This window comes from Drosophila pseudoobscura, chromosome 3, assembly GCF_009870125.1.
Source record: "Drosophila pseudoobscura strain MV-25-SWS-2005 chromosome 3, UCI_Dpse_MV25, whole genome shotgun sequence".
Lineage (NCBI taxonomy): Eukaryota > Metazoa > Arthropoda > Insecta > Diptera > Drosophilidae > Drosophila > Drosophila pseudoobscura.
In genome coordinates this window covers 20,424,694-20,452,655 of record NC_046680.1, presented here as the reverse complement: position 1 = coordinate 20,452,655, position 27,962 = coordinate 20,424,694, and the positions used below count along the sequence as shown (strand labels likewise).

General features: G+C 49.5%; 6 protein-coding genes across 9 annotated transcripts in view; 3 read left to right on the top strand and 3 right to left on the bottom strand.

Moving 5' to 3' along the window:
* Positions 1–27,415, bottom strand: part of mbl (splicing regulator muscleblind) — a 130,341-nt gene extending 102,926 nt beyond the window's left edge. The window contains exon 1 of the mRNA XM_033378928.1: positions 27,374–27,415. The gene's annotated coding sequence lies outside the window, so the exon portion shown is untranslated. The remainder of the gene's footprint in view (positions 1–27,373) is intronic.
* Positions 1,483–2,260, top strand: LOC6898936 (uncharacterized). 2 transcript variants are annotated; one of them, XM_002138865.3, is made up of 2 exons: positions 1,483–1,636; positions 1,688–2,260. In XM_002138865.3, the coding sequence occupies exons 1-2, from the start codon at positions 1,610–1,612 to the stop codon at positions 2,036–2,038; spliced, it is 378 nt and encodes a 125-aa protein (XP_002138901.2). In that variant the 5' UTR covers positions 1,483–1,609; the 3' UTR covers positions 2,039–2,260. The 2 variants fall into 2 exon arrangements, with proteins under 2 accessions (XP_002138901.2, XP_015040622.2); XM_015185136.2 differs by having other exon boundaries at positions 1,485–1,636; positions 1,717–2,260.
* LOC117183766 (uncharacterized) lies at positions 3,294–3,844 on the bottom strand. The gene is made up of 2 exons (XM_033378954.1): positions 3,797–3,844; positions 3,294–3,763 (listed from the first exon to the last, which is right to left on the bottom strand). Exons 1-2 carry the CDS (start codon positions 3,827–3,829, stop codon positions 3,338–3,340), a joined length of 459 nt encoding a protein of 152 aa, XP_033234845.1. The 5' UTR covers positions 3,830–3,844; the 3' UTR covers positions 3,294–3,337.
* On the bottom strand, positions 3,881–5,259 carry LOC117183765 (skin secretory protein xP2-like). 2 transcript variants are annotated; one of them, XM_033378953.1, is made up of 2 exons: positions 4,752–5,259; positions 3,881–4,709 (listed from the first exon to the last, which is right to left on the bottom strand). In XM_033378953.1, exons 1-2 carry the CDS (start codon positions 5,224–5,226, stop codon positions 3,970–3,972), a joined length of 1,215 nt encoding a protein of 404 aa, XP_033234844.1. In that variant the 5' UTR covers positions 5,227–5,259; the 3' UTR covers positions 3,881–3,969. The 2 variants fall into 2 exon arrangements, with proteins under 2 accessions (XP_033234844.1, XP_033234843.1); XM_033378952.1 differs by having other exon boundaries at positions 3,881–5,259.
* LOC6898930 (uncharacterized) lies at positions 11,709–12,837 on the top strand. The gene is made up of 2 exons (XM_002138859.3): positions 11,709–11,860; positions 11,949–12,837. The coding sequence occupies exon 2, from the start codon at positions 11,955–11,957 to the stop codon at positions 12,375–12,377; it is 423 nt and encodes a 140-aa protein (XP_002138895.2). The 5' UTR covers positions 11,709–11,860; positions 11,949–11,954; the 3' UTR covers positions 12,378–12,837.
* Positions 22,034–22,715, top strand: LOC6898929 (uncharacterized). Of its 2 annotated transcripts, XM_002138858.3 has the most exons (4): positions 22,040–22,176; positions 22,239–22,327; positions 22,380–22,533; positions 22,595–22,715. In XM_002138858.3, exons 1-4 carry the CDS (start codon positions 22,080–22,082, stop codon positions 22,690–22,692), a joined length of 438 nt encoding a protein of 145 aa, XP_002138894.3. In that variant the 5' UTR covers positions 22,040–22,079; the 3' UTR covers positions 22,693–22,715. The 2 variants fall into 2 exon arrangements, with proteins under 2 accessions (XP_015040621.2, XP_002138894.3); XM_015185135.2 differs by lacking the exon at positions 22,239–22,327 and having other exon boundaries at positions 22,034–22,238; positions 22,328–22,533.
* Positions 27,416–27,962: the final 547 nt, after the last annotated feature.

Sequence of the window (27,962 nt, the reverse complement as noted above, 5' to 3'; positions counted from 1 at the left end):
GGGTCAAAGGTTAGTTTGTTTGTTTGTTTTCGTTGTTGTGGCGACTCCATTCCATCGTCCGCCATCCGATTGCACTCCTTCCTTCATAGGTTTTATTTTTATTTTTATTTTCCTTTTTTGCCAGGAGGATTCCTTTCCATTTTTCCCTCTACCGATTTTTCTGTTGACTCTGCGATTTCTATTTACGCTCTGCTCTGCTCCGCTCCGCTACTGTTGTTTGTCGAGTTTCAACTGCAATTATGTGAATTTCCACCGTGCACAGCATAAAACATTCCCCCCCCCTCTTTCGTCCTTCCCAGCTGATGCCACACCCCTGTACGGGCCAGGACTGCTGCAAGCTCAAAGTCAAACAGCGCCTGGCAAAAGTAAACAGCTTCAAAGTCAATAAGAGTAGGGTGGGGGTCAGAGGGGGAGGAGGGAAGTTGCAACTGAGATACCACTTAAGACCGCGCCTTTGGGCCCCCCAAAAAGTATTGTCAACAGCCGGGAGTCTCAGGTCGGGATACTCCGTGTCATCCGCCATCACGAAGATACGATCAGATCCAGAATGCAGAAACAATCAATATGGATTGGATCTACTTTTGTGTGGAGCGATATTGCAATCGAATATTGAATGCCTACACTGAGAGAAAAATGGCACAGCAACAAGAAATACGCTCATATTTTACAATAAATACTCGGTTTTGGAATAAAACCATAGAGAAATTAAATAGATAAATAAATACATTAAACAAAAATAAATTTAAAAAACATAAGTAAATACATAACAAAATAAACAAGTAACAAATAAATAAATAAATACATAAAAAAATACATAAATATATGTATATAAAAAAAATAAAGAAATACATATGTATGTAAATGTATTTAAATGGTTTTTTTATTTTTATAATCTAAATATAAAAAACTTTAATATAAATACAATATGTTAAATTTGCTGGAAATATTTTTAATCAAAATATGTATACAAAAAATTAATTTTATTATGAAGTTGATTTATTTGAAATAGGGAAAATTTTTAAATAAAATATTTTCCTATTTAGTTTTAAAGTACATTAAACAATTTTCACTCTCATAGCAACGAGAAAAATTATATATAATATATATAATTATAAAATTATATCCCCTTTTTATTAATCAAAATATAAAACATTTAAAAATAAATATAAATATTTATAATCAAAATATAAAAATATTTAAATTAAATACAAAATTAATTTATATTTATATTTTATATATTTATTTATTTATATTTGCATATTATTTTTAAAGTACTTTAAAAAAGTTCCACGCTCCTTTCAAAAATATTGCTATAAATTATCTCCCCTGAAACCAATCGAATCTCAGTGTTTTTTTTTCTCTCGGTGTACCGGGCTTTATAGTGTAACGGGAAATTTTTTTTTAAAATTTAAGAATCAAGAAACCTGAAATTTGTAGATCGACTAGGCCTTGAGATTTTCTATTTATTCCACAGTATTTATTCTTTTGAGCCTCGTGAAAATCTATTTATTGTAGATATTTCCCTAAAAAGTACCGTAAAAAATTTAAGTTGTTTTTTTATTTAATTTTTTAATTTTCAAAATTTTTTGGGGCTTTGTAAAATTAAATCATGACCAGAAGCGGCACTAAGAAGCGGGTGAGTAGCATGCAACAATCGATGGCATACTGACGGACTAGAGATATCCAGGTGGATGCCCCTGCCACCCCATCGCGAAGGTCGAGCAAGAGGATCCAAGGCAGGAAGCCAGGGCAAGTCCTCAGTTCAAGCCTCCTGCGACGCATTTGTCGCATGCCGCCCGAAGGAAAAAGGGCCTATACGAAGGCGAAGGTCTGGTACCTCAATCCTCAGTTCAGGAAAGACCACGAGGCTGGCTCTAGATCCGTTTGCAACGTGTGCCGCGAGGTGCATCCGCCCCGAGGGTCCGACGAGCAGGCTCCGGTGAAAGTTCAGCAGGAAGTCCAAACAGAGAAAGTCTGCAGTTCCAGTTCCAGTTGCGGTTCCAGTGGTGATCAGACCAGCAAGGATGAAGCCCATTGACGGTCTCTTCTGCCAGTCTATAGACAATCTCTACTCGTGAGATCTGTTCAATAAACAGCGTGTTTTAGGGCGTGGCCTTTCGACGGTTCATCCTCTCGGGGGCGGGCAGGAAGCCCACTGTTTTTCCGCTCTTCCATTCACTTGGTGTCACGTAGACTCTTGGTTTGCTTTGACTGAGGGCCTTTCCAGCAATCACCGAATAAAAAGCCTTTGGACAGTGGCTCAATTTTCACTTAAAACAAAGTTGGCGACAGGATGTGGCATGCGAAGTTGCTGCTGTTGCTGGGTTTTTGTAATCAGAGCAAAGCATAGACGGCAGGGGCTGGGCTTACGTGATTTCGGCCTTCAAAATCACGGATCGGGTTCAGCAAAAAAAAAGTAACCAAGAAGGAAGCCATGCCCTGGATACCCTTCCCTTTCGCCTCCTTCATGGCGCAAACAAAACAAAAAAATGGTTGCCAAATCAGCAAAAGAAAAACTCGAGGCGAGGTGTAAGCGGAAACAAGTGTTCTGTGTGTGTGTGTGTGTGTGTGTGGCTCACGTGACGTTTGTTTTGGCCAGGGTCCTCCTCTCTTCATTTGGCGACAAATCAGCGAAGCGAACGTACCTGAAACGAAGAAAATTTGTTGGGGGAGGGGGGAGGAGAATTAGTTGCATACGTCTACAGATTGTATATTTAAAGAGCTTAAACAACTAGTCTTGGTTCCGCTTGGGTAAGAGTTAAGAGCTCTCCAGAGAGAGCTAGCTTGAAGCCATGAATCTGACCATCCTACTGTGCGCCCTCGGTATGCTCTGCCCTCTGGCGTTGGGGCAGGACTCCTTCTATCTGGAGTGTGGCAAGAATATGGTCTACAACAAAGCAACCATGAGCTGCGTGTCCATGAAACGACCGAAGCAAGCGAGCTGCCCGCATGGCTTCAAATACAACAGATTCTCCCAGTGCGAACGCATTGCCTACAAGGCAGGGAAGTAAAGTAAGGCCCCCCGCCCCCCCTAAACCCTGAAATCGATTTTTGTAGACCTTTTGGTTCCGCTTGTGCCACCTTCCGCAGATCACAGTTCGCCTGAAGCCATGTTCCAGAATATACCCCTAATCATCGTTCTGTGCCTCTTCGGAATGATAGCCCAGGCCTGGACGAAGGAGACGAGCTGCCCCGTGGGCTACAAGTACAACAGCAAGTACACCCAATGCGAACGCGTCGCCTACAGGAGAGGGTAGAGAAGGGGGATAGGAAATAAAAGACGAAATCTTCACAGACCGGAGACCGAGCTCCCATTCTTTATTGGTCCTTCTTCCCATCAGGGTCGTGGCACATCCTTGCCATAGCCCCTATTGTAGCCCCACCATTCGCCGGTGTACGCGGTGGTGGCCTTGGTGGGCGGTATCTTCCGTGGCGGCTTCCTCGGCACCGGCGGATTTAAGAGATTGTGCCACCACTTGCGTATGGTGCCCCACTGCTGCTTGCCGTGGTACTTGACGCGCATGCACTGCTTGTACCGCGCATTCATCTTGTAGCCCCAGGGGCAGGTCCTATAGCTGCGTGGCTCCACCACCGGCTGGCACTCGCCCATTTCCACACTCCAGGCGAATCCCTCTTCGCAGGGTATCCACTCGGATGTGTCCACAAACGAGTAGGAGCCGTCCCAATCGGATTCCACAGGCCAGTGGATCATGGCCGTGGTGGACTCCACAGGCCAGTGGGTCATGGCCGTGGTGGACTCCACAGGCCAGTGGGTCATGGCCGTGGTGGACTCCACCATCGAGTAGGACACGTTCGACAACGACTCCATTCGAATGAAACTAATTTTCACGGCTTTCGGAGGAAATGAAAGCCATTTTGGTACAGTTTCAATGGGGCTCTTATCTACAGTTTCGGCTATCAAGGCATTAGCCATGCTCTAATCTAATTCCGATCCAGCACGACCTTCGCCTACGAATTCCAGCTCCAAAGCGGAAATTCTTCGGCGATCTTTAGGCTCTCGCGTTTCGGCTTGACCTTGCTTGGAGCCTTGGGCGCTTTCCTGGGTTTCTTTGTGCTCGACGACACGACCTTGGTGGTGGCCTTGGGGGCGGTCTTTGGTTTCTTTGAGCCAGGAGCCTTTGGGGGGCTCCTCGGTTTCTTAGGTTTTACGATTTTTCCCTTGGGCGCAACTTTCGATGGGGCCTTTTTGCCGATCTTTGGCTTCGACCAGCTCCAGGGGTGCCATTCCACAGCCGGCACTGGGTTCGCTTGACGCTGATCGGACTTTGGGTGGGACTGCGATTTTTTGGGGGCGGTTCTTCCTTCTCCGGCGCCTTCTGCTGGTGCGTCTCCGCCTTCTGCAGGTGCCTCCGCCTCCGCAGGTGCGTCTCCACCTTCTGCAGGTGCCTCCCCCTCTGCAGGTGCGTCTCCACCCTCCGCAGGTGCCTCCCCCTCTGCAGGTGCGTCTCCACCCTCTGCTGGTGCGTCTCCGCCTTCTGCAGGTGCCTCCCCCTCTGCTGGTGCGTCTCCGCCTTCTGCAGGTGCCTCCCCCTCTGCTGGTGCGTCTCCGCCTTCTGCAGGTGCCTCCCCCTCTGCAGGTGCGTCTTCGCCCTCTGGAGGTGTATCTCCTCCCTCTGGGGGCTTGTCTCCTCCCTCTGGAGGCTTGTCTCCTCCCTCTGGGGGCTTGTCTCCTCCCTCTGGCGGCTTGCCTCCTCCCTCTGGAGGCTTGCCTCCTCCCTCTGGAGGCTTGCCTCCTCCCTCTGCTGGCAGTGTGGTCCCACCTGGTGGTGGTGCGGTCGTGCCTGGTCCATCTGTTGTTTTTGTCGCATTCACATCCGGTTCTGAGGTTGCCTCCTCATCAGGGGTATCGATCCCGATATCGGGTTCGGAATCAGGCTTAAAGGTTGGTGCAAGTGGAAAAGGTGTCGGTCCCACCGGTCTCACGTCGTCTTCCCACGGCATTTGGCCGCCTGGATACCGGGGCGTAGTCGGGGGCTTGGGCGCGCTCGTTTTTTCGGGCAGAAACCAACCAAACTCCTTGCGGATTGTGTCCGGGTGCTGTCGCGGCTTGTACGCCATGCGCACGCACTGGTCCTTCTGGTACGGATTGAGCCAGTGGAAGCCCCAGGGGCACTCGTGCCGCGCCGGCCCCACCACCTCGGGCCCGAAGATGCCCACAAGGCAACCCACAAGAGATACCAACGGTAAGCCCAATGTCCCGCTCATGTCGCTTCGGCCACCTGGCAGACATTGCAGCTGCAGATCCGTTCTGGTCTCCGATCTGGTCTCGATTAAAGTGTGACCAATTAAGCAGCTAATGCAGGCACAGATACAGATACAGATACAGATACAGTACGCTGTAAAAACTTTGCCCATTTCAGGCACGGTGGGTGGGCCAAGTCGGTGGCAAGTTTCGCAACGACAGAGACAGAGATCAAAAGCCGAGGCGGAGTCTGACACCTGAAGGACTGGCAAGAGGACAGACCCAGTGGAGAGCCTTCATTCCGTTTCACCTTCCTTTTTGTTTGCTTGTGTTGTATCCTTCTCTGTGTCTTGTGCCGTTTGTTTGTTGTGTGCCACAGTCTGTCGCACGGAAACTGAGTGCACTCAAAGTGTCGCCTTGCAGCAACTCCTGACTTGGAAAGATAATCAGACGGGGGTGCAACTTTTGATAATGGTTTATCTGTGCCGGGCTGCCTTTTTATCTTTTTATCTTTCACCTGTTTTCTTTTTTGGCTTCAAGTTGCCACCGAATTGAGTGACTTTCATCAGTCTTCTCGCGTCTCGTCAGCTCCATTTACAATTTCCTCGAAACCGAAGTTTAGGCACCCTGGGATCTATATCTTTCGCCTCCATGGCCAGAGGTTGCCCTTTGGTCATCTCAGTGTATCTTTGTTGTTGGCCACTTTCTCTCTCTCTTTCTCTCTGGTCTGCTCTTTTTAGCATTTAATTATTTGAAAAAATGCGCACACAGGCATCTCGCATTACCGAGGGGGAGGGGGGGGGGATGAGGGGGCATCCGTCATCCGATGCTTCGCCCAAGGGGGGGAGGTGTGGGTGGAGGGAAATCGGATTTGGTAGCGAAACGTAGTGAAAGTGCGATGCAACGATTGTGTAATCGATTGCCCTGCCATTCGATAAACCCTGAAAAAACCCTTGGAAATACACGTATTATTCCAATTTGAGCAACTTTTTTGCCAGTAAACCATTTAGTAATCCATTGGCTACAGTTTTAATCCCCTACCAGCAGCAGTCCTTGGAGGCTGATCCCCTGTCCCAGGGCCGATCAATCCCTAGCCAACCTTCTTGCCTCGTTGCCTTCTCTTTGGCCTTGCGCCTCTACTCTTCTCGTCGCTTTCGTCGTCGCTCTCTGGTTGGCTCTCCTTCAAGGGCGGAGCTTTGACCAGTCTACGGCTGCCTGTACCGCTCTTCACGGGTGCATCTCTTTTTCTAAGGTCTTCTAGCCCTCCGCCAGGCATTGCCGGATGTTCGTCGACGCCTTCACCTCCGCTGGGCATTTCCGGTGGTTGTAGCTCGGCTACTTCGTAGTTTTGAGCTTGTCTGACTTCCTGATTTTTGGCTTCAATCCCCTCGGGCAGGCTTGGGGTCGTCCACTTTGGCTTTGTCCACTTTGATGTTTTAGATTTTTCCACCGAATCGTCCCACGGCATCCAGGGGGTGATTGGTTTCTTCGTCGTGGTGCGTAAAAACCATCCAAAAACTTTTCTTAAGACTTCCGGCTCCTGGACCGCTTGGTACTTCCTGCGCGAGCACTTGAACTTCTCCCGGCTCGTCCAGCTGTAGCCCAAGGGACACTTGACGGGCCTCCGGGCCCGCCACAGGGACGGGTCTATCACCTGCTCGGGCAGCACCTGCTCGGGCCACAGGATCCCACCGGACATGCCGAACAGCTCCAGAGATGCCATCGGTCCGCTCGTCACTGGCCAGGCCATGCCGCTGCAGGGTTGTGCATCGAATCTTGATTAAAGGGTGACTTATCCATTGTTCCAGCGAGGGATCAGCGTGACAGATCGTTTCCCCGGTCAAATCGAGCGATTTTGAATGCACTCCTGCCTCGCCTCCTGTCTGCAGTAGCTACTGTCTGCTGTCGCCTGCTGTCAGAGAGCGTGTGGGGATGACGGGATGACGGGATGACAGACGTGGGAGGAGCGGCTGACAACATCGTCTGACAGTTTGGCTAACATTGAAAGCGGCAAAATGTTGCGGTGCTGCCTGCCAAATGACATGATTTCTCTCGGTCCCCCCCCCTCGCTGCAACAATTTCAAGCCAGGAACTCGGGAACTGAGCGAAACTTTTACTTATCTACGTTGCAGCCACAAGAATCCCCATGCCACACGCTGTGCCACCCAGCCGTCCATCCATCCATCGTCTTGAGGCAGATTCACGTTGTTCTTGCGTCTTGGCTTGGTGCATCGCTCTACACATGCCAGCACAGAATTCTTTGGGACTCTGGCCATGGCTTTGTTGCCACTTCATGCCTCATGCCTCATGCCTCATGGCTCATGGCTCCTGGCTGCCGCTTGTGCGTGTTTCATTTTATTTTGTTGGCACAAAATTGGGTTTTAGTGGATTTTGTGGCAAATGATTTTTGCCGACTGCCGTTACGCTTGCATAAACTTTAATTTAATTTCTGGCCAAAACAGCGCAGCAGCCATCCATCGAGTGGCCAACAGAAATTAAAGCAAGAAAGCCTTCAACCTTCCTGCGAACCTCAAGCACTTAAGAATCCGTGTGTATCTGTGCAATCCATGAGATTTTGTTTTTTTTTCACTATTTTCTGTGGCGTCTGAATCGCATTCAATCAGTATTTGCCGAGCTTCTTGCCACATTGAATTGAATATTTTGCGACACGGGAGACACACGCTTCCATCAATTCAAATGTGTCTGCCACATGAGGCACACAAACGGTCGCCAGAGGGGTAGAGAGGGGGCCGGACGGGGGGAGGGGGGCTGCACAAAAGTGCAATTGAGTTGAAAGACGTGCCAAAAGGGCGGAAACCCGAGCACAGGCCAAGGAAAAAGCCATAAAAATGGCTGAGAAACATCTTCCCCCCTCGTGCAGGTGAAAAATTATAGCGTAAAATTCATATTTGATGACTTTTTGATTGCCAAAACCGAAAACTCTTGTCCGCCTTCAGCGGCAACCCAGTCCCAGGACCCTGCCTCAATCTCAGCCATAGATTCAGGTCCTTCTTCAGCCACATAATGCCTCGAAAAGTGCTTTCAATGGCGTCATTGTCAACGTTCTTCACCGCCATCATCATCATCATCCACATCCACCTCTGCATCCACCTCTGCATCTGCTGGAGCTCAAGCTGGAGCTGTGGCTGTTGTTGCATGTGTAGTGCCTGTGATCCAAAGCAATGCCAAAGCTCTGGGATTAAGTTGAGGCTTTGGGTAGATGATGGCTTGCCACTGCTCCGAGCCAAGCGTGTGCCCGCATTCCTTCCTTTTTCATTTTTCAATATCTTGTGTCCTTGGGGGCCCTCGGGCGGGCTCTCGATGTGCTCGAGTTTCCAGGAATGTACATCGACTGCGGATGGAGGCGGACATTCGTCATGGCACATCGTCCCTTTCAGCCGTGTGTCTCCGGCACCCAAGTCTCGCTAACCAGCTAATTTCAATTAAAATAAAGGCCACCGTTGGCGTTGGCGTTGGCCCCGCGCGTCCTTTGGTGTTGACTGATGGCCGAATGCCGGTGACACTAATGCTCTGCCTCATGCAAGGACCTGGCCGGACACGGACATCAATGACGCGTTAATTGGCATTGTGTGTGCACCCCCCTCCTCCCCTCTCCCCCCTTCAGGTGTGCAATGATTTCTGCCTGATGTCATACAACTTTTTAGCCGAAAAAATACGGGAAAATAACAACAAATTAGTGAGAGGCGGAAATGAAAACATTTTGTCACACGTTGACCTTAATTACAGGACTCTTTTATGGCACCCCATTAAGGTAATACTTTAAAAGGACCTCGTTAAAGCCCTGATAAACGAGGGACAAAGGAGGACGGACGGACGATAAGGGGAAAGAGTTATAGAGAGCCAGGCAAAGAGGCAAAGATCTTTCTGAGGACCCAGGACCAATAGCCATGGCCGCTACTCATCGTAACCCCCGATAACCCTCCGATAGTAATCGCTGGCACTACTATATTCCCATGCCCCGGATATAACAATCAAATTTATCCGCTTTATATGGGGTCTTTCTCCCAAGGAACTTCCTGTTGTTGTGCGCTCATTAAGCACTGCTTCGAGCTGTGATTTGGTTGATGTTCTCAAGTAATCAACCAAAATGCTGGGCCCTGCCGCCAGTTCCACTGCACTTTCAGTGGCGGGGCAAAACCGACTCCGAGTCTGGCTGGCGACTCTCTGGATGCTTCGAGGACAACAAAAACCCAACGATTTTTATATGCCATTTGCCGATTTTACAACTTTGCTGGCGCCTGGCTTATGCCGTACCCAAACCAACTGTGGCGCTCCACCCACCGCCCCCAGTTGGCGCCACGGTGGGGCACAGGCTTTGCCCTACAATCATGGCTTTTGTTTTTTGTGTGTATTTTTTTCCGCCAGTCGGGGACGTCGCGTCGCGTGCTTGGGCCATTTTCCATTTTCATGGCATTCGTCGCCAAAATGGCGTTGCGTGCCGCCGCGAAATGTTTGTCGAAAATTTCTGGGAAAGCCAAGCCCAAAGCCAGGCTCGAACCAGAGGATACCCTGGGATAGAAGCCACCAATCGCAAAAAATGCAAACCCAGCGACATTTTCAGGCGAAAATCAATGGGTATGAAGGGTGTATTAGTGGCAAACACATTGAAATTTGTATGCGTCACAATCATTGGAGTCGCAGTCACAGGCCAAAGGACGAATCAAGTCATTTCTGGTGTAGCAGCGAAAATCATAAAAAGATTTATGGGGCCTTCAAGGCAACAGTCTACCACAGAGTCTACAATCCATTCCGATGGTAAGGTGCGTGCTGGCAAGCAAATAAAATAAATATTTGATGATATAGTGGCATTAGATGGCTACAAAAATCACCAGAAACATGGGCACTGGCATAAATCGTACTGTCTATAAGTTGGGAGGTGGACAAACCGTGCCAGGGGGTTGGGGGGGGGGGCTTCCCTTTCGGTTGCCAGGTTTTAATTCATTTTGCAACTGGAAACTGAAAACTTTCGGGGCGTGGCCACAAACTTTTACTGGGCCTGGGGGGGCCTACTTTCATTGTGCAATCGGAAACTTTATGCAACAATAAAATGCTTCCAAAAAAGTACAGGCAAAATGGAGGCAGAAATAAAACAAAGCGCGTGTTGACTGGTGTAGCCTACTTTTGGCCAAGGGGGTGAGGGGCGTTCCCCCCCCACACCATTTAAACTCTCGACATCCGCGGCGACTTCCGCAAGCAGTCATCCCCGAGTATCCCTCATTGTTTGCCTCAAAATATTAAATTCTAAAACTAGAGGATTTATCATAAAAATAGTGCTTTATTCATCAGCAAGTACCTAACCATAGTCAAGGAATCCCCCCCATCGCATCTCTCCTCCTCAAAACAAAAAAAAAACCCGTAAAAACTATCGGAATTTGCAAAAAATTCTGTCAAATGTTCGGCTAGCCTCTGACGTCACTGACAGGCAAAACCATAATTGAAAGCCTTTTTTCAAACCTGTGATGGGGCACATCGATCAAAATATCCAGCTCTGGCAGGTTGCAAGAGGGACTCTGCTGGTATGTTGCACGTCGCAAATGAAATGTCTGTGACATCGAAATCACAAGGCGCAGTGGAGCCGCAAGCTCTGACAGGCGGAACCAACCGATGGGGAAACATGCTGGAGCTTATGGAGATGTAGTGCCACTAGGACAGGGGCTTTAGGAGGCTTTAGGCAGTAGGAGGCAGATCGAAACGGTGCTATGAGGCTTCGAAGGAGGAAAAAGACACTTTAGGGTTATATTTTCGTATGTTATTGTCTAACGGCGGCTTGTAGCTGAGGGTGGATCGCAACTCAAACTAGCTTACGAGCCACGCAACGGTGAGCGGCGTGTGGATCGTAAGAGCGGGCAGAGCCCAGAGAGCGAGAGCAGAGCTGTTAACCGAGCAGCGATAACAGGCTGTTAGCTTGGGCTGCTAACAGCGCCCTGTTGTTGCCCTGTTACAGCCCTGCTAACCCGAACAGCGGCGATCTATCGAAATATATCTACTCCCAGAGCTGCTGAAATGTGTGCGCAGTAAATTAACACTGTCCGTCAGGGGTACACATTTGTTCAAGCCAAGATATGTGCACTCACACACACATGGCTGGAAATGCAAATCCAAATGCAAATGCAAATTGCATTTGTTTGCTTTGTGTCATTTGTCGCACGAGGCAGGGGTAGGGGCAGGGGCAGGGGTCTTTGGTATGCTGCTGTGGTTGCCACAGACGAGCACTCTTGCAGATGGCAAATGTGACAACTTGTTACAAAATTCATCAACTTATGAAATATAAATCACACACACGAGACAGATAGATCACATTTGTGTGTGTGTGTGTGTGTGTGTGTGAGTGCGTGTGCCTTGCCCTTGCCTTCATCTTTACTAAATTTCAATAATTTTCTGAAACTCAGTTGGCCTTTTTCCCCCTGCACAGTGGGCCAGAAATGGTGCCTGGCATCTGGGTTCGCTCGAAACCGATTTGCCCCATCGTACTTGACTGCTTTCACAGTTTTTGGGGCGAATATAGCAGGCCTTTAAATCGAATCCCAACGTCCCCTCGGGTACCCAGCCCAGAATTTTCATTCCACTGATAGCAGCCGAACTGTGAACAACAAAACAGTAGAAGTATTTAAGGTTTAAGCAAGAGCAACAAAACTTGTAAGTATAAAAAAAACAAAAAAAATAAAAAAAATAAAAAAATAAAAAAAAATATTTCTAATATTTATTTGTTGGTTCCTTTCTTTAGTTTGACATGTCTTCTGACGAATCACCCGCTGGAGGCGATGGAGGTGATGGAGCCGGAACTGGATCGGCCAAGGGCACGACCACGGCCGGAGCCGCTCTGATGATGGCCAGCCCCTGGCTGACGGTGGCCGCTGCCACCGCCTACACCACAACTGCCATGTGGGCCAAGCTACGTGAGATGGGCATATTCAAGAGTTTGCGGGGTCGCAAGTCTGCCGCCGCTGCCGCCGCCGCCGCAGCCGACGACAAGGATGCCGCCGCTGCTGGCAACGCCGCTGGTGACGCCTCGCAGACCAACGATGAGGTGCTAAAGCTGTTCCAGGACGGAACTGCCATCGATGGCTTGCTACTGCAGGACGAGGAACTGCAGGAGCGTGAAGAGGGTCTGGGACCCGATCGACTACTAGAGATGTCGCCCATTGACTTCTAAATGGGTGGCCATTGGATGAGGACACAGAAATGCAACACTAACTACACACACACACACACACACACACATAGGCACACACGCACACACGCACACACGCACACTTAATGTGTTAGATATTATCTACCCCCTCCCCCCCCCCACACTCACGCACACAAAAAGGGAACACAAACGAGCACTTTGAGAATCCACACGCACACACGCAAACGCAAACGCACACACTCACACACGAATGATAATGATAATTGTTGTAATGCTTGCGCGTTCCAAAGGGGATGGATAAGCAGGGAGGACACACACATCGCCACCCTCAAGGCCAACACAAATTGTTAGTGGTCATAATTCTGGCAATCGAAATTAATTGTGAATCAAACACGATGATGTTAAAGCCTCCTCGAATGACACCATGTATTCTTCCACTTCAATCTGCATCAATACATATAAACCATTTATTGAAAGACAAGCAAAGAGAGCGAGATTATTGGGATGGAGGGGGGGTTGGAGAGTGGAGGGGGATCGATCAATCAACTCTCGATTGACGACGCCCCATTATGTCACACGGAAACCGGAGCACATGCAACCAAGCGCGCCCCAAGCTTGCACTCGCCATCACCATCCTGTCTACAGACAGCCACAGAGCGACACACAGCCCGCCGCAGAGCGCCACAGACCGCCCCAGACCGCCACAGAGCGCCACAGATCGCCCCAGACCGCCCCAGACCGCCACAGACCGCCACAGACCTCCACAGACCGCCACAGAGCTCCACAGATCGCCATAGACCTCCACAGACCCCCACAGACCGCCACAGATCGCCATAGACCCCCACAGACCCCCACAGCCACTTCCTCTGCCGATGGAGGATCAGGCGGGGATCTGTTGGGGCCTGGCTCATGGAAAAAGTGAAAGAAAAATGTAATTAAATCAATATTCGGCCCATAAAAATAATGAAATTCTAAGACAGGGCTACTATGTTCCATTTTTTTCAGCCATTAAGGAAATTTCTCTTGTATTACTTATTTAATTATCAATGAAAATTGCGGCACAAATTATGGCCAGGCTTTTGTAATTGGTATTGCTATAGCTGCCACTGCCACTAATGCGGTTGGATGTTGATGATTTTCTGAATGCAGCTCCACATCGATGTCGTAACACGCCACCAGACGTGCCTCCATGGCTCCATGGCTCCGTGCCGCCGACGAGCGCTCTAAATCAGTAAAATTCACCCGACAACTTTGCTATATGTATGGCCGGACTTTTTGCTGCCTGCCGTTTGTGGTCGCTACCCTAGAAGAGAGTCCACTGAGTCCCAGGCAGAGGCAGTACCAAGGATGTCCCCCACCTTTGGAGCCTGCAGACAAGGCATATATTTCCAGTCTGTACCTTTCTTTTGTTGTAGGGTATCAGCCGCTGCGACTCTACTTGTTTTTGCTGTCGTATCGAGCGATTTCCTTGACGGCTTTTCCTCAAGTGATTTTCGCTGCAGCTCGAGTTGAATTCAATATTTTATCTTTGGTTTCTTTTCACATAATAAACGCGCTTTTGGCATAATTGCTGGTGCGGGGACGGGGGCGGGTGCGGCTGTGGTTTGGTGGCAGGGGGCTGGTGGGTCTGTGGAGTCACTCGATAATTATGATGTTGCACTGTTGTTTTTGCTGTTGCCGTTGTCGTTGTGGTTATCGTCATCGCCTGCCACGATAATATGCCGTTTGCCAGAGCTCCAAACCACCTCCCCCCCCCCTCTCTCTGTCTCCCCCTCTCTTTCGCTGTGCGCTTTCATGTAATATTTGCTCACAATTATTGCGAGACGAGGCAGCCACATCGTGGCTGTTGCTGCTGCTGCTGCTGCTGTTGTTGCGGTTGCATGTGGCAATAACAATTTCGCTTTCGCTTTCGCTGCCGCTGCCGCCATACCCCTTAGCCATTGCCTGTCGCGGGTATGCACGCACCCGTGCCTCCAGCACTCCCCCTACTTTCGCGTTGGTTGGGTTTTAATTGTGACTCATTTGGCCAACGTAGAGCTGGATCTGGACCTGGTTTGGAGATGGCAAGAGGTGTCCCCCCCCCCCCCCCCCGACTGCCTTCTATGGCTTCATTTACCGCTCTGGTATGCCATGGATAGCGCAGAGCAATTTGCAAAGATCCACATCTACATATCCATTCATATATGGTCGATTGGGGGGGGGGGGGGCATAGCTTTACAGGTGTAGTACAGTCATCAAAAGTACATTTTATTTTGTAAATTATTTAATTAAATAGTTTTACTGATGGACTGTTTCCGTGCAGCATATTTTGTCTGATTAAAATTAAAATCTCTTACGCAGCAAAGTTTTTCGCTTAAAGTTTTAATGCCCCCCCTCACCCCCGCCCCCTCGGGCACCACGCACAAAAAAAACAACAACAAATGAGCGTTGGATTAAAAAAGTTTCCCCCTACCCCTACCCCTTTCTCTTTCTCTTTATCTCTCTCTGAATTCAATTTGAATTTAATTACTTGCAATGCCAACTTTTGATACACATTGTGTGTGTGTGTGTGTGGGTGGGGGAGGGGGTGGGGGGTGGGGGGTTTCTATGATTTGTTAAGTAGAGGCCCCCGGGCCGGGATCGGCTAATCAGATCAACATTATTAGCGAAGATAACAAGACAATTGCAATCCTTTTTGCCATTGTCTATAAGCGGTTTTCCTCTGCCTCTGCCTCTCCCGAGCCCTGACTTTAATCCGATTGCCAATGCCATAAGCTTCCTTCCCCATGTGTCTGTGGCTGGGGGGGGGGGTATCCTCTATAATTAATTAGTGGCTATGCAAATGTGTTTAGCCACAATTAAATCAGAAATTCATCTTAAAGCAGCTCGAAGCTGGCTCTCTGCCTGCCCCAAAAGCTGGCAACGGGTAGACAGGTGGGGCGGGGCAAGGCATGGCGGGGGGGCGGCATCGTCTAGAAACTTACAAAACATGACATTAAATGTAGCCCGCTCGCAGTTGCAGACACAAAAGCAGGTGAAAAGAGCGCGGAAAACTTTCCCAAGAAGAGATTTTCCTCGTTGCGTTGGAAGGACGCAGGACGAAGGTAGAAGGACCATTTAAATGCCTGCAGCAGACAGTGAAAACTTCTGGCACCTATGGGAATTTCATTTGTTGTTCAATTTTTAAGCAGTTCGCGAATTGAATTCAAAGCTCTTCGTATACCCCGTAATCGCTGATTGTACGGGTATGCTGGCCCTTGAAGTCCTTTTTTTGCTTGGCTTTAGTAGGGGGTAACCAAGGGGTTCTTTCTTGAGGTTTCAGGACGCCAGGAATGCCGCAGTAAATTTACACAATGAAATCTTAAGAGGTCCCCAGGGAGGTGGCGCAAGCAGGAAACTTTCTGCGCACAGTCAAGGGGAGGAGGAAGGGGGGGGGGGGGGGGGTGGCTCACCTGAACAACACACGGCATATGCCATGAAAGGGGTGGGGGGGGGTCCGCCATTTGACCGGAAGTTCGACAAAGTTCAAATGACACACAGAAATCCTTGAAGCTGGAGGCTATGGGGGGCTATGGGTGGCTATGGGGCTATGCTCTTACGTGTGCCACAGATATGTGGCACGGGTCCGAGGCATGGCAACGGCTGTTATTCATTCGCTTTGGCAAATAAATGAAGCGTACACTAAAACAAACAAATTCAATTGAATCACTCTCCTGGGCATTACAATTGAATGTGCCCAGGCCGAGGCCGAGGCCTCCCCATCCTTGCCCCACCAGCCTGGTGCGTGTGCGTGTGCGTTGCCCCCGCCCCTGGTCCCAGATGAAAATCGAATGAAAATGTTCAATTTGTTGCAAACAAAGAAGCAACGCCCTCGAAATGGCCAGAAACCAAAAGTTAAGGCCGAAAATCTGTTCTCTGCCACAAAGGCAGCACATTGGATGTTGCACTTGGCTGATTGCAGCAGTTCTTTATTTCAACATTTTTCGATATTCCTATTTTTTTTTGGGATTGCAATTGTGTTTTGGGGCAGTGCCCGGATTAGGGGGGTTCCTCTTTTTTCTTGGATTGATTTTTATATTGATTGCGCAACTCTCCGTTTTGGTATTTAACCATGTTATGGGCACTGGCAACAGCCAATTAACCCTTACCCAGGCCCCTGCGCCTGCCTCCTCCTGCCCTTTCCCCCCTGTGCCACAGTCTGTGGCGCTTTGTCTACGCGTGTCTGAGCACTTTTGGTCTTTTGGCTTTCCGATCGTTAAAAGTTTTATGTTTTACAGTCATTTGGCAATCTGGCCGTCTTGGCCGGCGGTCGGGCATTACCCTTGATTGATGAATGCCATAAACAAACATATACATAGCCAGGAGGTTGCAAAAAATAGCATTTTTTGGTCATATATCAAGCGACCCAAAAAACTGCAAATGAACTGCAATTATCAAGGAGCGGCCACCAGGCCAAAACAAGTGGAAAACACTTTTCAGTTTTGTAGTTTTTCAGTTCGCAATGCAAATCATCATTAAATAAATTACTCATAATTATCGCCAGAGACTAGTCTTTTCCAATGGGGGGGAATTCGCGCCGGCCATTTGTCTAAGCCCGAGTCAAATTTTGACTCATTTCGAGCCCGGGATTGCTTTTCGCTTTTCGCATTTCCTTCTCTGGATTTTGCTGCCAAAGTGGGCGGCCTTAAGTCGTGTAATTTTCTGTCAAATTTTGTATGATTTTTGGCTTGATAAAATGCCAAAGGCGCGGCGCGGCTCGGGCCTAGTCTTTGGCTTTGGTTTGAACATTTGCTTCCTGGTCAAAGACAATCAGCTAAGCCGCGACTCGGCTCAAACGGACGAAAACAATAAAAATATTAACAAAATTACCCTGAAAATTGTCAGTACCATCAATCCAGGTTTCATTGTTTTATGGCCATAAATAAGGGGGCGTTTTTCTAATCAAAACTCTTTGCACAATACCCAGGAAATATTATCACTGGCTTGACCCACTCGTGGTCTCTGTTCTTCAAAGTCGCATCTTGAAACCCGTTTTCGAGACGATTAACTTGTTCTCATTAGCATTTCCATTTGACTTGGGCATCAGAAACCAAGGAGAGCTGTCAGGGAGAAATGCTTTCCACTTGACTGCACTTTTCCAGTGCAATTTTCGCACTCAAGTGGAGAGTAATTTGCGGTCGTCTTTGGTAACAGAACCGGGGACTGGGGACTGGAGACTGGGGACCGGGGATTGCGGCTTTTGGCTTCACTTTTCGCAATTCGCAATTCGCATTTTGCTTTTGCTTTTGCTTTTGCTGGAGGGAGCCAATCGGATAGTTGAAACAAGTCCATTTCGTAGACCAAAAGAAACTGAATGATTGTGGGCACTGAGTGATAGTTAATCGGGGGGCGGAGGGGCTGAGGGGTGGAGGGGCGGCAGGCAATGCACATGTGATATAATGATCCCGCAGCATGGGACAGCCGTCGTCACTCTCGGTCTTTCAGCGCCGTAGACTTTGTAAAAACCTTTCATTAACAAGACCAAAATTATGAATGCCTCGCGCTGCGACGACTCTGGTGACTCTGGCGACAACTGGCGTCAAAACAGGCCTGGGGATGGCCCCGAAGCGGCGACAACTTGGGGATTTGTGTGCCTTATATAACGCACTCACAGTGGGACAAATGATTTACACAAATTATTTTGCAATGTGCGTTGGCCAATGGCTGCTTTAAGCTGGCCAAAAGCTGTCTCGGCCATCACCCATCCGTCTGCTCTTCCTTCTCTTCCTCCTGCTGCTGCCTGTCGCCGTGAGCCGTAAGTCAAACAAATCAGTCGTGCCAGAAGATTAATGGCGGCATTATTGTGTCGCCTGCACAGTCATCCACATCCTCATCGTCATCGGCAGAGGCACCATCATCATCATCAACATCAACGGAATGGGCCTTCGGTCTTCTCTGGGTCCTGCCAGCCATCATCATCATCATCGCTGGCAACTTCATCATGCGGCTGGTCATCGTGCTGGCCCTGAGGACCTGCCGCTCTGTCCGTGTCTGTGTCCGTGTCCGTGTCTGTGGTGGGTGGTGGCCGCGTGACACGATCAGCAGCTGTTGCTTGGTGGCTTGGCACTCACGCGAGCAGCACTGGGTGAAAAGCCCCACTGCTGTCATCTCGTCTGCATGTTGCATGCGATTTTTCTTGCAGTAAATAATTTTTCATGCCATCTGTCCTCCGTGTGAGTGGGGGCATGGGTGTCTCCCCCATGTCCTCTCCGTTCGTCGTATTATAGCCCATTGATCAGTTTGTTTTACTAGCTCCTGGTGGGCTCTCCCAGCTCGGCTTGTGTACATTTCGGATTATGAACTCTTTAAAACGTTCCGCTCTGCCTGGATGTGGATGGAACAATCGATGCGGCAGTGATGGAAAGAGTTTCGGGGACTTGGTTGCCATTCCATTCCATTCGATTCGATTCGATTATGATGGATGCTCTGCGAGGGCAAAGCGTTTGGGGCCCTTCAGTTCGTGGATTTTCTTGAGAAGTGTATTATTATGTTCTCAATGTAATATGCAATAAAGGCAGGGCCCTGCTTTTCAAGGACCTTTTCATGCCTTGTTAGTGGCCCGGAACTATGCAAATTTGTTTAGTTTATTGAGCTGCACTCGTGGGGGCAGCCCAGGCCGTCGAAGTGCCTGCCTGACAAACAGTCGGCATTGTCCTCCGCCAGGACCGGAGCCGGGCCTCCGAGCCGGAGCCGAAGCAGGAGCCGGCTGCAATGCTGTAAAACTTTCGCAATGCCAGAACGGAGGAGAGCATTTAATTAAATTCCTTTGCACCTTTAGTGCTGCGCTAAAAATTCCACAGCCGACCCAGGACTCGGCAGGAGCCCTGGCCAGGGGCGGTGGGGGGGGGCCGACAGCCATAACAAATTAATCTTTGCGGCCTGCCTCCGGCTCCGGCTCCCTCCCGGCAGCCCCACAAATGAGGCATTTGATTTTAAAACTAGCAAAAGTTTCCGAGACAAAAAGAGGAGCCCCGGATTAGTCGGGGGCAGGGACGGGGACGGGGGCGGGGGCGGGCTATGTTCAATCAGCCGCTGAATTATGTTGACAGGGCACGCACATTTGGCAGGCACTGTAGGACCGTTTTTGGGGCCATCAAGTTTGCACTTCTCCTCCTTTTTTTGTGAGGGGGCACTACCCCCCCGCCCCCTGTTTAATCGATAACCTTCAGGACATGCAACACGATTTGACAGCCTGCTGAGAGGCGCCCCCAGAACTGACCGATTCACGATCTATTCTTGGGTTCTTGCCGCTCTGCATCGATTACGCGGATTAATCTTTATTGACTGCCGCGCTGGCAAGGAGAAATCAAACTCGAATCAATCGCCAAAAGCCATGGGGCAAGAGGCAGGCGGCAGGCGGCAAGTGCGTGAGAGAGACGTAGACAAGCAGCAACTTTTCAATTTCTTTGCACGCACACCATCCATCTCGCCACCCAGTTCGTGCCACATCCGCTTTGTTGGCGGTGTCCTTGCCCCGGAGCAACGCTTTGTCGCTTCTCCTTTAAGCCACTTGCCATCTTTTGTCCTTTGGGGCAATCAATCCGTGTTAATGGCTCTGCAGCTAAATCAAAAAAACAAAAAAAAATGAATGCCACGCCATGAAAGAAGGCAAGGGGGAAAGCCAACCAAAAAGAAAGCTCAAACTTTGGGCAAATATTTTGGCACTCAAGCTGGCCCCCAATCTGTGCCTTAAACTGTGCTGTAATCTGGCTCTGTGTGTTCGGGCCACATGCTCTGGCTATTTAATTATGTAGCAGTATCCCTCAAGTTTGCCGAACTTGTGCCTGCATCCTGCATCCTGCATCCTGCGGCCTGCAGGCGGCTCGAACGGAAACAACTTGTGTGCCGCAGTCAGCCCTACGCCCTGCCCCAGCCCCTGCCCCTACCAGCCTGGGCAAATGCAATTTGTATGGCCTTCAAGTGCGGCTCGTTATTGCCAAATTTAGAACTGCTCGAAATAATTCCAACAAATTTTCGTGCAAACGAGGCAGCAGCCATCTAAGAACTGTGCACCCGGCAAAAGTTTGTGGCAGCCGAAGAATCCATTATGAGTATGTGTGGCAAGTTTCCCTACGATCCTAACTCAGGGCGGTGTAACTCTCCATAGATCCCACCGACACTTTTGTCGCCTGGCCGCCTATCTGCCACCCCCCCCCCCCCCCCCATGCCTGCCTGCACGTGGACTACAAACTTTGGCGGCAAAGTTGTCCAGCAGCAGGGGCCGTGTCCAAAGCTGCGCTTGAACCGGTGCACACCGGAAGTGGTGTTGGTGGTCCCGCACCTGCCCCAGCCCCAGCCCCTGTCCCAGCCCCTGCCCCAGCCCCTGCCCCTGCCCCAGCCCCTGCCCCATCGTTGTGTGGCAAGTGCTGGCGAAGTTTAATTATGTAGAAATCGAGACACGCACTTTTGCAGCCAAAGCCATTAAACTATGCCCGGGCCAAGCGCCACGACACGCCCACTTAGCGACACCCCTACAACCGCCTACAACTGGGGCACGCAAAATTTCAGTGAGTGTTTGTCAGCGCAAAGGCGGATGGCATGAACATTTCGCACTACATATAGTCGAAATCGGAGATTTATCAGCTAAATCTGTGCTCCAGGGTATGGAGGCCTTCGACACAGCCTTTCGTGCCCCAGCCAGACTGGCATCAGCTGTGTGGAGTCGCAGTCCTATGCGATTATAAATTCTGTTGCATGTCAGGGGTTTTCATAGTTGGTACGTTGCACGGCTAGGTGGGGGAGGGGGGGGGGTCTGTTTCCCTGCGACGAGGTGCGGAATTGCATTAGGCTTCTGCTCCCTGTATTCCTTTTGCCAAACACTTACTGAAGGAAGGACTTAACTCTTAAAAAAAACGTGCAACTTTCATCCAAGCGCCACCAGGCATAAATTTTAATATAAAGAACAGCAGCAAAGTCAGTGAAAGCTGTGCGAGTCCTTCGTTCTTCCTTGGTGTGTGTGTTTTATTTGATTTTTCTCTCTCCGTCCGGCATTGTTCTGTTTCTGTTTCTGTTTATTTTACATTACGGACCGTAGGAGACAGTCGTTTATATCAATTAGCCAAAGGGTCTGGGTCGGGGTCTGGGTTACAGCTTTTAAATGAGTGCCAGCCAGGTTAATTGATTTATTTGCAAAAGGTGGCAATCATTCGACGAAAACCTGGATGCCTACTGCTTTGAGAACCTGTAAACGGGAAAAACAATTCGCGTTGCCAACGCAATTTCACACTTTGCCAGCTACAAATTGCAGCATCATAGCAGTCCCGGATAACTCTGCCCCCTGCCCCTGCCAAGAGCCAAGAGCCAAGAGCCGCCTTGGCCAAGATTATAGAGATGACGACGGGCATGGAATTTTTATGATTTATGGGCGCCTGGTCCTGCGCCTGCGGAACTTTCCTTCATCCTTCCTGCCGTCCTGCCTTCCTGCCTTCCTTTTTTCTGCCTTGGATACTCACCAAAAATTTGTTGCATTTTTTGTGGCTACCCGGCTAGCCTCTTGTTGCAATTCCAAGACCCCCCCCTCCCCCCACCGGGGGGCAGTTTTGATAAATGAGTTTTGCGCTTTTCTACGAGACGAGTGGGATCCTAATGGGGCACTCCATCCCACCATCAGTCATATCGAAGGCTAATTAATCCGACATCGGTCTCATAATCGATATTGATTGTGTCTCAGGACCTTGGAGATTCCCATCAAATGATATCGGAGAAATGTGTTGCCCCCGAATGATAGCCTGCATTCTGTACTTGTCGGCGGCTTTCAACATGCTGACGGCATTCGTCCTGCTGGTGCTGTGTGTCCTGGCAGGTGTCATCTACAAAATACCGCAAAGAGCCCAACCAGATCTTAGCAATGTGTCCATTTCACAGGTAGATCTAGGCCGGGAGGCAAGCTGAATGCCATTCTCTTCCTCATATGGATGCTCATCCATATTCCCCTCATTTTGGGCGTCCTCCAGGTTAGTCCTCGATCCGAGCCGTTTCCCCGAGTCCCATGTGTGTCTCTTGCAGCGCAAAAGGGCTCTGATGTGGGCGTACATAATCGCCTGGCCGCTGTTCTTCTCGTGTGTGACCATCCTGCTGCTGCTGATCTACTGCTCGGTGATCGTTTGGTATGATTTCCTGCGCTTTTGTTGGCCCCTCTGGTTCTTTGTCGTGTGGTTCGGTGAGTTAACACCCCCTTCCCCCAACCCACCAACCTTTTGGTAAGAGACATGTCCTTGCAGTGACTGCCATCCCCTCCTGGATCTTGGCCATTTCGTACCTGAGCACTGGCCATGATATTTCAACCGAGGCATCATCTACAAACTCGGCGCAATCGTAGAAATAAAGCATACAAGAAATGTATTTATTTAGGATTTATGTATGGGCAGGATGGGCAGGACGAGGCCAGACCACTTTCAACTGTTGCACGAGGCGCGGGCGAGGGGAAAAGGCATAAATTTCATGCCTCAATGAGTCTGTGGGGCGCAACAAAAAAAAAGTACACTGAAATTTTCAACTAAATTATTCATTGGGCGCGCAATCGAGCTGGAAAAGTGCAGTTCTCTCCTCCACCACATCAGCGAGTGTGAATATGAATGTGAGTGCCCCACCGCACGAGTGAATAGGGCTGGGCGGTGTGAGTGTCTTCTGTGAGGCTATCCAAAGGAATAAGGGTATTCCAGGGCCTTCCCCTAGAGCCTAGATGCAAAGGGGCCCCAGAGAGTGAGACCAAGACAGAGAAAAGGCCAAGGGAAACTGGGAATTGACGAGCAACGCGGCTGTTTATAGTTTTTTAATAGCCGCCCCAAAAGAAAGTAATATTCAAGACCCTTAAATGGGAATTAAGCTGCCATCTAAATTGCTCTCCAAAAAAGCAGGCGAATCTAATCCATCAGGTAATTGAAGATTAAATTATTAAATGCTCCATTAGGAAGTGCGATGGATGGCTGCCCGGCTGCCTGGCTGCCTGCTCTTGAGCAAATAGTTCACTTGTAAAATGCACACAGAGCCCGGCCGGAGTTTGTCTTCTTAATTAGTGGACAAGTTTGAAGTCGAGTGCTTTTGCTCCTTGAGTCCTTGAGTCCTGGCTCTGGCTCTCTGTGTGTGTGTGTGTGTCCTTCGGTGGGTCTTCTGTTTGCTTTGTGCGGATTATCATTATTATATGGCAATTATGCGTCTCTCAGTCTTTTGTCAAATTTGAGTACAATCTTTACTCGGAATGCAAGCCCCCCTCCATCGCCCGTTACGGAGGGGGGGGGGCTGCATTGAATCTGAATCGATAATTGTCCAAGTGGCAGTCAAGTACAGGCATGTCCCGTCCTTCGGCCACTAACAATATGCCGCAATTTAGAGGCAGCTGGCTTGATAAACGTCCTGCTGTCTGGTGGCTGGTGGCTGCGGGTAGCGGCTGAGGCAGGACTCCAGCCGTCCATCCAGGCGGGCAGGACTCACCTTCAATGGACAAATTAACATTTCGACAAAGGCAACCTAATCAAATGTCACAATCACGCATGGGGCTGTCCCTGGCAGGAGACCAGGCCGAAGGACCAGACCGAACCCTATCCCGGAGTGCCTGCATGTCCTGCCCCTGTCCTTGCCCCTGCGCCCGGGTGGCTCTGACACTTTTTGTGCTGCCCTTCGCATAACTTTCACTCTTGTCAGTTGCAAATTACACTGCACGTCTGGGGGGGTTCAGCAGTCGTGGGGGTGTCGTAATTTAAAGCTTATTTTGACACTCCACACCGCCGCCCCACCTCCCCCCGCCTGGGAGCAACACACCGGGCAACACAAACTCTGGCAACACCCAATTTGCATCTTTCAAAATCGTGTTTTGTTACATTTTGTGCATGCGCAAAAATTTGCATACGACAATTAACACTCCAAAGGCAGAGCCAGGATGCCGGGTTGCCGGGAGACAGGACCTGCCTCACATGTGTCCTCGGCAGCAGCTCACGAAATGCAACAGACGCCGTCACCCCTCGGCACAACGTGGCGTATGCGTAATGCCAGCTTCTGTTCAAGACTGAAATGTGAGAGGCCAGAGCCGGTAGAGGCAGGGGGAGGGGCAGGGGGATAGAGAGAGATATGTTAATGGAGTTGCTGTTTGAGCAGCAATCCAACCTAATGAGAATCTGTAAATATTTGTGCATCGCATTCAAGGAGGCGGAGGCTAAAGACTTGATCGCAGGAGTGGAAGGATCTTTGTTGGTGAGTCCTCTTGGCGGTTATCCCAACAACAGATCTATTACTTTTTGGACCCACCACCCCCAACCCGCCTGGGATTATCTTTAAGCAAATTAAGGACCGCAATCAGCCGCAAACAATTCACACAGAAACCGAAATCGAAGCGACGGGAATCAGGGCGGAGAGTCCTGTCACAAAAGGGTTGCAAGTGGATCTGAAGTAAGGGGATGGTGCAGGCGAGATAAGGGATATTGGGAGAGTCGAGGGGGGGATGGTGGAGGGGGACAACGTTGGCTGTTTGATGGCGATGCCAAGAAATGTCACGATAAGCGCCGATACAACGTGGCACCAGGAACAAGGAGCCGAAGGGGCACACACACACACACACACACACACACACACACACACATACACATACACACTTAATACGCTTAATTGACTTTCATGCATGCACGACTGAATGCAGCTACATGACAGCAAAAGGAGCATCATGCTCGCCGGTCGAGAGGGCCGAGAGGGTCGAGAGGGGCTGCAGGGGGCTGCAGAGGGCTGCGGATAGCGGTCTGGCATGTTGGCCAAGCTGCTGCTGCTGTTGCCAACTGATGCGAACTGATGTGACTGGTGGCAGGAGCATTAGCGATGCGCAATCCTTTCCAAAATTAGGCACAGGCGACACCCCAAAAAGAGAGTAATCCCAAATGTCGAAACACGCAAAAACACCAGACAAAAGAGTGGCAAACCAACGAGAATGATCGACTGGCGGATACCCAAAAGGGCCTTCAAGTCTGTTACAAACAGTTCTTCAAATGTTGCCCCATCTTGGGGTAACTATATGCCCCCCGAGGAGTCAGGTGCTTGCACGCCCAGTGCATCCCCTGGGGCAACGCCAAACAAAGGGAATACATCGAAGAGCGCTAAGCAGTGATGCCATAGAGCGGCTCAACACACCCATAATCGCACTCAAATCGCCTGCCCCTCCTGTGCCACACGTCCGCATTCAATCATCGATTCACTTCATTGAATCACTTATTCAGTGTTTTGCCGTTGCTGAAAATGCCGATGTTTCATGATTGCAATCCCCCCTCCAGCCCCCTACAGTCGCCGCATGGTGTTTGGTATTGTGTGGATTTTGTGGCACTTCTCCGGGCCCGGCATGGGTCTGTGTGTATGTGTGTGTGTGGGCAAAACTTGACAATTATGCAAGAATTTCCTTTCATGGTTTTAATCCAGTCACGGAATATGAGTGTACAGATTCATGTCAAATCCCCGCCAAAGAGTGGCCTGAACCCGTTTCGATTCTGCCTCAGCTTTAAGCAGCAGAACTTTGCCATTGCCTTTGCCATTGCCTTTGCCCTTTCTCTGTCATGCCTGAAATCATTCTTGAGTGCATTAAGGACCCCCTCCTTGCACTTCCTTGTCTTCTCTGAATGAAGTCAATGTCAGACGAGCAGAGACAGCCAGAGAGGGCCCTGAACCACTCTTATTTATTCACAAACAAAACATAAAGTATACATTTCTGGCCTTTGCAAGGTGGCAAAGGGTATACCCTTATTGGGGGTGGCCACAGCCGCTGCGAAGGGCCTGCCAGGGCCTGTCGGTGAGGGTATTCGAGGCTCAGTTGCTGGTGCTTTCAACCGAATCAACAAAGGGCTGCACACATGTACAGGGTCCTGCAGCTGGCGCATAATGAGCGCAAAAACATCCTGTCCTCCGCCACGGAGCCAAAAGATTTGTGCGCTTTTAGCGATGGAGTATTCTTGGGAAATTCTTCTGCTAGCTGACTTTTCAACAGGGCCAGGACATGAATGCAACTGCGACTGTGTCCTCCTCTGCGTTTTGGCGACATGTGTCGCATTCTTTGCTTCCTGCCAAAGTTAAATGGATCTCGTAATTGTTGTCCTGGCCTCAGAGACGCTGTCAGTGCTCCTGTCTAGTGCCACCCGCCACCCGCCACCCGCCTTCCGCTCCTCCTCAAGTGCTTTCTCGTTGGTACTGCCAGGCGTATTTTATAGAAATTGCGGTTTAATTGCTGCATTTTAAAGCAATTGAAAGGACACTGGGGCGCCCCGCCGTGCAGACATGTCCTTTCAAAAGGGGATAACATGATGCTTGCTGTGACTTCTTTGTCACGCGGATGGTGCGACCTTTTGAACCCTTTGTATACGTTTTGTATACAAGAAATAAGTGGAAAAGTCCTTTGAGTACTTATAGCTCGTTGTGGCACGTTGTCGGGGGCCTTCGATCACCCCACCAGGCTCTCTCTCTCTGCCGGAGTCCAAGAAAAACTTTACAAAGTTTATCTTTTCTTAGTTTTATTTCTAGTTTTACTTACTTTTATTTTGAATTGGAATTGTAAGGTCCATTTGTGGGGGATTTTATGCTTCATTGATTCATTGATTGATTGTTTTATTGTTGATGATTGATTTGATTGGGCTTAAAAACACTACAAAATGGCTGAGGAAATTAATGTAAAAGGTTTCGTTTGCAAAGTTGCACGATTTTACGCTTGCAACATTGCAGCCGAATAGTTCTTTGGCGGGGGCATTAAAAGCAAAATCGTTCGATGCAAATGCCAGCCATGGCGCCCCCTTTGCTGCCCCCATTGAATGGCAATTTTCCGTGCAGTTTCATTTGATTCTGCAACTGCCTCTCGAACTGTTTTTACGATGGGGCAGAAGGGGAGCTGAAACGTCCATAAAACTCAAACGAATGCACACAAATCGCAAATCATTTATCATAAAAGCGCATCATCGTTGCCATTTGCTCCATTTTGAGCTCCGCACTCTTCGTGGCAGCCATAAAGGGAGCTCCCCTCCCCCCACCATGTTGCAACTTACCTGCTAGATTGAAGGAGCGACGAGGCAAGGCCAGGCTGCAAGCTGCAAGAAAGAAGGAACAACACGGCAATGAGACACAAATTAAAAGCGAGACACATTCGCTCTGATTATGGACAGACACAAGATTGCGGCAGGAGGAGAAAGCCGTCAGGCGACTGCCGAATTAATTACCAACTCAAAATGCCTGACACAAACCGAAAGTGGAAATTAATTATTTCCCTATTAGTTGAAGCATCGATTTTGCGGTTGCCACTGCCACCGCCATTGCCGCCACCGTTGCATGCTGCCGGTCTCCACTCGATGACAGATTGGCAGTTATACATTCAGCCTAAATGCTGTATTGGTTAACGCCCGTTGAGAGCCTTGTCGGTTATGAACAGCACTCAATGGCCCCAGTCCCCCCCAGTCCCCCAACTGTTTTCCTATTAATGGCAATAACCCGCAAAGCTGCTATGCAGATGATAGGCAAGTCAGGGGAAAAGATCAGGCGTGGGCCCGATCACATTTCACATTTCACTCTTCACATTTCACTTCCTTCAAGCAAACAGTAGGGATCGCATGGCACTTCCTTCTTCGAGCAGAGGGCCCC

Bases quoted from the DNA above. Each gene is read 5' to 3' on its own strand.
- LOC6898930 (XM_002138859.3), top strand. From the start codon at position 11,955: ATGTCTTCTGACGAATCACCCGCTGGAGGCGATGGAGGTGATGGAGCC.
- LOC117183766 (XM_033378954.1), bottom strand. From the start codon at position 3,829: ATGGAGTCGTTGTCGAACGTGTCCTACTCGATG. The intron at 3,764-3,796 runs GTGGAGTCCACC...ACCCACTGGCCT, and splicing joins CGAACGTGTCCTACTCGATG to GTGGAGTCCACCACGGCCAT.
- LOC6898936 (XM_002138865.3), top strand. From the start codon at position 1,610: ATGACCAGAAGCGGCACTAAGAAGCGG. The intron at 1,637-1,687 runs GTGAGTAGCATG...AGAGATATCCAG, and splicing joins GAAGCGGCACTAAGAAGCGG to GTGGATGCCCCTGCCACCCC.
- LOC6898929 (XM_002138858.3), top strand. From the start codon at position 22,080: ATGTGTTGCCCCCGAATGATAGCCTGCATTCTGTACTTGTCGGCGGCT. The intron at 22,177-22,238 runs GTGTCATCTACA...TCCATTTCACAG, and splicing joins GGTGCTGTGTGTCCTGGCAG to GTAGATCTAGGCCGGGAGGC. The intron at 22,534-22,594 runs GTGAGTTAACAC...ATGTCCTTGCAG, and splicing joins GTTCTTTGTCGTGTGGTTCG to TGACTGCCATCCCCTCCTGG.
- LOC117183765 (XM_033378952.1), bottom strand. From the start codon at position 5,226: ATGAGCGGGACATTGGGCTTACCGTTGGTATCTCTTGTGGGTTGCCTT.